The sequence below is a fragment of the Chiloscyllium plagiosum genome, chromosome 34, assembly GCF_004010195.1.
Source record: "Chiloscyllium plagiosum isolate BGI_BamShark_2017 chromosome 34, ASM401019v2, whole genome shotgun sequence".
NCBI classification, from domain to species: Eukaryota; Metazoa; Chordata; class Chondrichthyes; order Orectolobiformes; family Hemiscylliidae; genus Chiloscyllium; species Chiloscyllium plagiosum.
Window position 1 is genome coordinate 5,898,211 of NC_057743.1, and position 10,608 is coordinate 5,908,818.

Consider the following 10,608-nt stretch of genomic DNA (forward strand, 5'->3'; position numbering starts at 1 on the left):
GTGACAGTGCTGGGGATTACTGCAGTGTGGAGGGGAGGTGACAGTGCTGGGGATTACTGCAGTGTGGAGGGGAGGTGACAGTGCTGGGGATTACTGCAGTGTGGAGGGGAGGTGACAGTGCTGGGGATTACTGCAGTGTGGAGTGGGGGTGACAGTGCTGGGGATTACTGCAGTGTGGAGGGGAGATGACAGTGCTAGGGATTACTGCAGTGTGGAGTGGTGGTGACAGTGCTGGGGATTACTGCAGTGTGGAGTGGGGGTGACAGTGCTGGGGATTACTGCAGTGTGTTGTGGGGGTGACAGTGCTGGGGATTACTGCAGTGCGGAGTGGGGATGACAGTGCTGGGGATTACTGCAGTGTGGAGGGGAGTGACAGTGCTGGGGATTACTGCAGTGTGGAGTGGGGGTGACAGTGTGGGGATTACTGCAGTGTGGAGGGGAGTGACAGTGCTGGGGATTACTGCAGTGTGGAGGGGAGGTGACAGTGCTGGGGATTACTGCAGTGTGTTGTGGGGGTGACAGTGCTGGGGATTACTGCCGTGTGGAGGGTTGTGACAGGATTGCCCCAAGACCCACACAATTTGTCTTGGTACATTATCAAATTTCTGTCACTGGGTCAAAATCTTGGACCTCTTTTCCTAACATCCCTGTGAAGATCCTTACTCAGCAGAATCGGCAACTCTCTATTTTCATGTCAAGGACAGTTCGAGATGGGCAGCAAATGCTAGCCTTGCCAATGACACGCACAGCCCATGAAACAAACAATTAAAAGTAACTTTGTACAACACACTGGCCCTTTCTGTCTCTAAAGCTCAGAATTAATTTGTCATTTTCTTTGCCTTCAATTTGAACCCTAAATTACATCACTCTTGTTTCATCTACTCTCCTCTGAAATTAATTTAATAAAAAAGAGCTTCCAAAATGTAATATGTTCCAACTTTAAAACAGCCCCAGGGCATAATAAGCACTTATTGTGGTGTCTGTAAATTCACTGCACAATCTCAGACAATATTCTGTGGCACACAGGCTTAATTTAAGTCTGAACACGTCTGGCCAGGTGACAGAATCCTTGACTTCAGTTTCCTGAACTCTTCCCTATCATGTTTCTTTAGGCATTACAGCTTTCCTTTCAGGCAAACCCTATCCTTCCTCTGATCTCAAGGCTGTGGAATGCCTGGGACACAGTGCCTGGGTTTGTGCACTCAGGCCAAGGACACAGCAGCTCTCACCCGCACAGTGCTGAATGCTGACGGAACAGCAACACATAGCCAAAAAAACTGAACCTTTTATCGCGGCCAAAAATTGAGTAAAACGTAAAGCAAGAGCGCCAAGGGTTGGAGGAGGAGGGTGGAGGCTTGCAGAGGTGCCTACTCAGTCAGATGAGGGAATAACCAATGCAATTAGGTGGCATTAGTCAATGTTAGGAACATTCTGGATTCATCAAGCAGGAAAATACTGCAATAAATTGACCTTAAAAAAGGCATCATTAGAACCAAAGAACAATTAGCTGAACATAAATCTGAAGCAAACTTAATTTCTAAGCATATAATTTTCTTTGATATCATTTCCTAAAGTCATGCTATAATTAGCTTCCATTCTTTAGCTGCAGCTACGGGATATAAAACAAAAATTATAAACATTTCATTTCTGTAAACAATAAATGTTTCAAGAGATGCTTGGCAACAGAATCAGATCAAGGTAATATTGAGGGAAGAGGAGGAAAGATATTCTTATGTGTGTTGAGTTGTTACAGTCTGGAAAAAAAGTGCAAGTACACATGATGGGTTGAATGGCATCCTTTTCCACTCTAAGCTACATAACAATTCCCAATTAAGCACAAGGCAATATAGAAACAATCTTTTTTCGGCAGACTAGCAATGTAAACACTGTAAAGACAGAATTCTCCTTGTATATGTCTCCTGCAGAACAAAAGCTAATGCTGAGTACAGTCCCACAGGAAGTTCAGTTAAAAGCCCAGCTACATTGCTACCAAGGTGCTGGCAGACTATTTGTAGTTTGACTAATTTGCTTCAAATACAAATACTTGTGCTGTTAATTTTTCAAAAGCTCAACCTTCACAACAGCTTAATGATCGCCTGGAACTCAATGGTAATAGCAAAGCTATTTGCTCACCTCCAATAATCTAATCTCTTACCTCCTTCCAAACCTTTAAGTTATACAGATTTTACTGGAGTTTCGATGAAAGTATTATTTACTATTCCTTTACAGAAAACCCAGCAAGTTACAGACCAAGTGTAGACAAACAACTTGTACTTCAGGCTTCTCCTAATCTCTGCTTCGACCACCATGCTGGATCACAAGCAATGGCCCAGTGACTCATTTCATAGATTTGGAGTGTTGATGAACAATTTTAAATTAGGAAAGAGGACTTTTTCAATAAAATGTAAACAAAACCTGGCAATTAACTGGCAATCATTGATTCTTGCACTTATCATGGCAATGGTACTACCAATGGAAAACTAATCAAAATTCTCCTCTCACATAGCATGGATTATGCTTTTCCCCTTGTATCAGCATTCTTACAAATTTGTTCTGATGATTGCAAAATGAAAAGTTTCAACAAAATGCATTTTTTTTTCCCCAGCAATACTCAAGTTCTGTAAGACCAAATGGGTATTCATGGACTGTGCAAACAAGTCCTGAGGGCTTCACCTTCATTTGTGAGCTGTGATTAAAATATGACGTATACCACATTGTATTGAAGCATCGTTTTATTAAGGTCACTCTACTCACAATCAACTAACAGACTGCACATACTGATCAATCCTTTCTGCACCAATCAGGTCTGATAGCGTCCACACACACACACACACACATTAGCCACCATATTCACAATCCTCAGCATTAATTCCAATCCAGCCTTAGCACAATGTACCTGCGCTCTGGCAACTTATCTAATTCTTCTGCTGACACCCTTTACAGTCTTAACTCTACAGGGATTGGAGACAAAGAGAGACATGATGACATGGTCTTTCCCAAATTATATACGTTTTGTGACCTGACATTGTGAGAATAAGGACAGGTTTAAGAATTTTACACCTACAGATAATTCAGAAAAATTTAGTGTCTTATTGCTGTATTAATCCTGCTCTCTCAACTAAAACAAGACAGTTCTCAGACTGAATAGTGTGTGTGTTGATGCCCTTTCATTTTCTAGAGGGATTAGGTATGATCCTGGTATCTCCAGAACACACCACCCTGAAATCTGCGATTCCATACTATCTGCAAATACAGTCCTGTTCCATAGAACATAGAAAAATACAGCGCAGTACAGGCCCTTTGGCCCTCGATGTTGCGCCGATCCAAGCCCACCTAACCTACACTAGCCCACTATCCTCCATATGCCTATCCAATGCTCGCTTAAATGCCCATAATGAGGGAGAGTCCACCACTGCTACTGGCAGGGCATTCCATGAACTCACGACTCGCTGAGTAAAGAACCTACCCCTAACATCTGTCCTATACCTACCACCCCTTAATTTAAAGCTATGCCCCCTCGTAATAGCTGACTCCATACGTGGAAAAAGATTCTCACTGTCGACCCTATCTAAACCCCTAATCATCTTGTACACCTCTATCAAGTCACCCCAAACCTTCTTTTCTCTAATGAAAACAGCCCCAAGTTCCTCAGCCTTTCCTCATACGATCTTCCTACCATACCAGGCAACATCCTGGTAAACCTCCTCCGTTCCAGTGCCTCCACATTCCTCCTATAGTATGGCGACCAAAACTGCACACAATACTCCAGATGCGGCCGCACCAGAGTCTTATACAACTGCAACATGACCTCAGGGCTCGGAACTCAATTCCTCTATCAATAAAAGCCAGTACGCCATATGCCTTCTTCACCGCACTATTTACCTGGGTGGCAACTTTCATAGATCTGAGTACACGGACACCAAGATCCCTCTGCTCATCCACACTACCAAGTATCCGACCATTAGCCCAGTACCGCATCTTTTTGTTACTCTTACCAAAGTGAATCACCTACGTTGAACTCCATTTGCCACCTTTCTGCCCAGCTCTGCAACTTATCTATATCCTGCTGTAACCTGACGCATCCTTCCTCACTGTCAACAACTCCACTGACTTTTGTATCATCCACGAACTTGCTCACCCAACCTTCTAGCCCCTCCTCCAGGTCATTTATAAAAATGACAAACAGCAATGGTCCCAAAACAGATCCTTGCGGAACATCGCTAGTAACTGCACTCCAAGATGAACCTTTACCATCAACTACTACCCTCTGTCTTCTTCCAAACAGCCAATTCCTAATTCAAACCTCCAACTCACCCTCAATGCCATACCTCCGTATTTTTTGAAGTAGCCTACCATGGGGAACCTTATCAAAAGCCTTACTAAAATCCATATAAACCACATCTACCGCTTTACCCTCGTCTACCTCCTTAGTCACCTTCTCAAAGAATTCAATAAGGTTTGTGAGGCATGACCTGCCCTTCACAAAACCATGCTGACTATCCTTGATCACATTATTCCTATCCAGATGTTCATAAATCCTATCCCTTACAATTCTCTCTAAGACTTTGCCCACAACAGAATTGAGACTCACTGGCCTAGTTCCAGTTCAGTCCAAGTCAGGGTTTGCCAACACAAGTGGATACAATCATTCACCATGGAAATGGCATCTGAAGATAGCCCTAATCTTTGGAAGAACAACTTCCCACCCTGTCAGGGACATGCATACTAGCAGTCTGGTATTTGAATGCGAGAGTCTTTCAGACATGAGTTAGCAGAATGTGAAAACAGGCTGGAGGAGCTGAATAGTCCATTTCTGTTCTCAGCAGGTCTTCATGGTGCACGCACCAACTAACCCACAATCATTGGACACTTTGTACAATAAAATCAGCCTTTCTAAAAAGACTGCAGCTTAGGAAGAAAGATTCAGTTGCTGTAACTTCCAAAAGAACATCCTGCAGCACAGAGTGTCAAAGGCCCTGTGAGATGATACGAGTGGCTTCCTCCCTCCCTTACATGAAGCTGGACATGCTGAGGATCTGGTCCAACTCCAGGATCACAGAATGGTTACAGTGCACAGGAGACTATTGTTTGGCCCATTGCTTCATAAGGCTCCCCGAATGAGCAATTCACTGAGTGCCATTCCCCTTGTTGTCCCCCAAGGGGAAGTCAAATTCCTCTTTGAATTTCTCAATTGAATCTGTCTCCATTGCACCCTCAGGCAGTGCATGTCAAACCCTAAATACTCCCTCGTAGGAAAAGTCGCTGGACCTGAAACGTTAACTCTGATTTGGCTTCATAGATGCTACCAGACCTGCTCAGCTTTTCCAGCAATTTCTGTTTTAATTTCTGATTCCCAGCATTCACAGTTCTTTCAGTTGCTAAATACTCGCTTTCTGAAAGAGGTTTTCCTCACCTTGTACAGGAGCAAATTACTGCAGATGCTGGAATCTGAACTGAAAACAAAAAATTACTGGAGATCACAGCGGGTCAGGCAGCATCCATGGAGAGAGAGCAAGCTAACTTTGAGTCTAGATGACTCTTCACTTCATGTTTGCTTCCTTTTGTTACTGAAATCTCTTCTGTCACAAATGGGAGTAGCTTGTCCCCTTCCACCTTGTCTAAACACCTCATGATTTTGCTTACCTCTGTCAGATCTCCTCTCCATCATTCCTTCTCCAAGAAAAACAGCCCCAGCTTCTCCAATCTATCTGAAGTTCTTCATTGATGGAACCATCCTTGTCATTCTTTTCTGCACTCCTTCCAATGACTTCACATCCAACCTAAAGTATGATTGCTAGACCTACACACAATACTCCAACTGAGGGTGAACTAGTGTCTTATACAAGTTCAGCATCATTCCTTGTATACTCTATACCCACATAAATGAAGCTTTGGAGGTAACACAATGGTGAGCATTGCTGCCTCACAGCACCAGGGACCCGGGTTCAATTCCAGCCTCGGGCAACTGTGTGGAGTTTGCACGTCCTCCCCATGTTTTCTCAGGTTTCCTTCCACAGTCCAAAGATGTACAGGTTAGGTGCACTGGACATGCTAACTTGCCCATCATATCCAGGGATGTCTAGGTTAGGTAGATTAGCTATGATACAAAAGGATCGGGTAGGAGTCTGGGGGGTGCTCATCAGAGGGTCAGTATGGAGTCAACGGGCTAAATGGCCTGCTTCCACACTGTAGGGATTATATGAGGATATGGCACAGATGTGTTTTATAAACTGTGCTCTCAGCCTGTACATTTAAGTGACTAATACACAAAAGCACCCAGGTGTTCTGATCCTGCACTCCTTTTAAGAGTTACATCCTTTAATTTATATTGTTTCTCCATGCTCTTCCTACCAAAATGAACCACTTCATACTTCTCTGCACTGAACGTTATCTGCCAGCACCTCTTTGTTTAACAGCCAAAGCGAGGCATTAAATGTACAAAGCATGTTCAATCCTGTCCTCACCTCATGTGCCTGTGTACATACTTTCAAGTGGAATCACTTGCTGTAACTCTCTTCTTCCCATTTCTGACACACTGCCTCTGGCCGAAAGCACTGGTCAGCATCACTGAAGCCAGTTGACACAATAAGACCAAGAGTCAAACCTCAAGCATGTGTGTCAGCTGTAGAGCAGAACACCAGACAAAGCAGAGCAATTAACCCAGGACAGCACCTCAAGGCACTTGGTTTTGAAAAGGAACAATACATTCCGCACGATGTAAGTTGAAGATAATGACATTCTTGTGATTCTTCAACCTAATTAATGTACACACAAGTCACAGTTATTTTGTCATTTAATTTTTATCACTTTTAGTTTTTTTTCCATTCGCTCTTTTTCTCTTATTATCATTTCATTTCAAATCAGACCAGTGTGGACTTTAAATTACAATGAAAAGACTGACAACGTCAGTCGCTGCGATTATCCCTTCTCTATCTCCATGACAGGTTGACCTTACAGATGTCTAACCACAGGAACCTAACTGTTACAGAATACTGTTCATTTCTCACCCTTGTGACCCCTGACCAACGACTGCCTGTTGATCAATGTCTCCATTTTGGAATTCTTATCCTCATTTTCAAGCCCTTCCATGACCTTTATCCCTTCCTTTCTCTGTAATGTTCTCTAACCCTACAACCTTGAGTCCTCCTCCCATTCTAATCACCAGACATGTTCACATCTTCTCAAATTGGATTACAGGTGAAATTCCGAGGAGAACGGTCCAGCAATCAGGATAGGCATAACGAAAGGAGGCAGTCTTTTGGCAGAGGTTGGTGCAAAGTCAACGTAATATTCTGAAGGTACGTCATGTTCTGAAGGTAGATGAAAGTGTGTAAGAGATGGAGGTTACCAAGAGTTTGAAGCTCAGCAGATAGCAAGTTCACAAACAATCTAGTTCAGTGCAAGAGTGGCCAGAGAATGGAATGGATTGAACAGCAGACATGAGATGAGAAGGGCCATTATGCCAACATCAGCCTTTCCAATAATGAGCCAGAGAAAGCTTCCACTCATCCATGTGTTGGTGTTGGATAATGATTCAAGCACAGCTGTCGAGAGGTTAAGGGAGGTGGGGGGGGATCACGCCGAACATCACCAGTGGGCGGGTCAAATCCAATCTTATCCCTTGGATTGTATCACCAAGGAGAGAGGCAAGACTGAGGCAATTGCTAGATATGACAAATGTGAGTGAGCCTGTGCTAAACAAAACATAATCCACCAGATGATCTGGCTGTCCAGATGGTAAAGGAGAGGTCAGGCATCTGCTGGAGAAGGGTCAGCCATGGAGATTATAACAAAAAGGTCAAAGTAGAGGGTTGGGGAGTTGATAGAGCACCACAGTTTGTTCCAGATTTCAGTCAGGGTTTTTACATTGTTGTCTGAAGACCAGATAGGCAGACTGCAGGGATTTACCTGATGGCCTGTCAATTTGAATAAAAAGGTAACAACCTCCATCCCACATCCATTAGAGGCAGTGACTCATGGTCCAGGCACCAGTGCACTTGCACCAGCCACATGCCTGCACAGCAACAAAATGTCTGATCCTATCGGAGAATATACAGCAATAGAGATATAGGAAAGCACTCCAGTACCAACTTCTCGAGAGCATTTACCCAGCGGTGCCCAGATCCAATGAAAGAATAAACAAAAAGGGCCCACTTCCAACACCGATAGGAGTGAGTAAGTGCATGCAGGTCAGACCTATCACTGGCCTCACCTGCATTTCCTCATCATTGAAGCCAATGAAGAGATGCGGGGCTGACATGTCTAATGTGTGTTTTGATCCACTGCAGTCAGAATCCCTACACTCATCCATGTCAGTGTCGTTGAACATAAGATGATGACAGCAACTTCAAATCCAGGCCAAACCCATCCAGTTTCCAGATTCAAAATCACAGAACCATAATCATTGCTCACTGCCCAACCCCTCCTCTGCCTCAAAGGGTCACAGAAACTAAAAGAGAGACCCCTTGCTCCACTAACAGAGACCAATCCAAGAGCAGAGTTCAAATCTACAAACGTGAGGACGTGCAAGACTGATCGCTTACCAGCTGGAGAGTTAACCTGCATACTGATTTCACACTCTTTTCTCAAATTACTTCTAAAGGGTTTCTGCAGCATTGGTCACATAATAAAGGAACAGTGTAACAGAGCTGCAACTCTGCCAAAGAGCTGATTTAACAGGATTCACATTATTTCCAGAAATCGTCCTGAGTTTTAAACACTTCTCACAAAGCTTCAATTCACATCAACGGAGCAACCCACAGAGAGTGCTTGCCTCAACTTTTCAGGTTTCCAAAACGTGACCTACAACATGTCCTGTGCTAGACTTGTATCTGCTCCAACATTGCAACTGGAAAAGGGAAGGGGGGAGAGCAGAAGTTATGAAAGACCAGCACCACAATTCAGCTGGAAGAACCAGATCAACCAACAGGATTCTGAAGCAGGCTTTAATGTTGTAGTTTTAAAAAAAATCACACAACACCATGCCATGACACTGTAATCTTTTGCTATAAATTCTGTGCCTTATGGTCCTGCTCCACAGTTACCTGATAAAGGAGCAGCACTCCAAAAACTATTGCTTCCAAATAAACTCTTTGTACTATAACCTGGTGTTGTATGATTTTTAACTTTGTCCATGCCAGTCCAACACCAGTTCCTCCACATTAAAGTTTTAACCCAACTTTCCCCACTGTGCAATGATGGGTGCAGATAGCATGCTCCTGGATTATAATGTACCTAGCTGGGATGGGAAAGGAGGTGATGGTGGGTGTCAAGATGTCATTAAATCTTTAATCTTCTGAGTAAGACCAATATAAAGAGCATTGTGACTCTGAGAGCCCAGAATGAAGTGCATCAATCTGAACACATTTTCCAATCCAAATTCACGACCTGACTTAATTTCCAGTGCCCTGCAGGTTAAAAGTATTTTTTTTGTTGTTACAATCATCTTTTCAAGCTGCAAACATATTGATGCAAAAATAACACAGAACTAGGAGATAGATGGACAGACTGATTTAGAGGAAACTATGAATAGGTTTCAAGCCATGGCAACAGTTCCAGACTGGATAAAATTAGCCTGTGCAAGCAGCATTTTTTTTCTCTCTCAGTCTCTTTCATACAAATATACCCAAGGATCTAGGGCCAATTCAGAAAAGGTGCAAGCTGAGAGAGTTTCCCTAAAGTGCTTGCTCGACCAGGCTCGAGCTCCGAGAGTTTGTCCAACTTCCTCAGGAGTTTTTGAAAACTTCTGCTGGACTCCTCGTTTGAGGAAAGTCGCCCTCCCGCGCCACGTAAACTCCGCTCAAAATCTACCGAGAAACGCCAGAAAAAGCGAAGGAAAAGTTTTCTTTGGGGGGGGGGGGGGGGGTGAACAGTTGTACTCACAGAAAAGCAGAAGACAAGAACTTGGATGAGGAGCCGCCAGTGAAGCAGCGACACTCTTCTCCGGCCCATTTCTCTTCAGGGTTCTTTTTTCCCCCTTTTCCTTCTCTCCCCCCCTTAAAAAAAGTCTCCCCAGTGATCGGTGGCTGGGGCTGGGAGGAGAAAGTCAGTCAAAGTCCTTGAGTGGAGCCGCTCCCTGCCGTGTCCCTGCTCTGCCCGAAGGGGACAGTCCAACTTTTTTTTTCCGCACAAAGTTCGCCGGCAACCTCCCTCCACTCACAGCCTGAGCTCGGGCTAGGGCTCTGCCCAGAGCCCTCACTAAAACTCTCCCTGGATTTCCCCAGGATCGGATCCGATTCCTTCCCACTCCCCGGAATGGACTTCCAGGAGCTGGAGTTCACAAAATCCACACAGGAGGAGGAGGAGGGGCAGGAATCTGTTCAGCACAGTTGGACAGCACAGAAACAGACCCTTCTCTCCAATAAGTCCATAATCCCAAATTAAACTCACCCAGCTCCATTTACCCACACCCTTCCCCATCTCATTAACGCCATTACCTGATGCTGTATTTGGAGTTGTGAATGGATCTCTCATATATGAGAATTGAGTTTTCGCTGCACCATCTCTGTAGCTGTAACACTATATTCTACATTCTGTTCTATTACCCTGGTGTACTAACATAAGGTTTGATTTCTCTGGTTAGCATACAAAACAATACTTTTCACTGTA

General features: G+C 44.1%; 1 protein-coding gene across 1 annotated transcript in view; it reads right to left on the reverse strand.

The window, feature by feature from the left end:
* The window catches only part of hspg2 (heparan sulfate proteoglycan 2), a 522,026-nt gene extending 511,795 nt beyond the window's left edge, over positions 1–10,231 (reverse strand). Inside the window, exon 1 of the mRNA XM_043675530.1 lies at positions 9,883–10,231. Coding sequence (XP_043531465.1) covers positions 9,883–9,951 — 69 coding nt within the window. The 5' untranslated portion in view covers positions 9,952–10,231. The remainder of the gene's footprint in view (positions 1–9,882) is intronic.
* Positions 10,232–10,608: the final 377 nt, after the last annotated feature.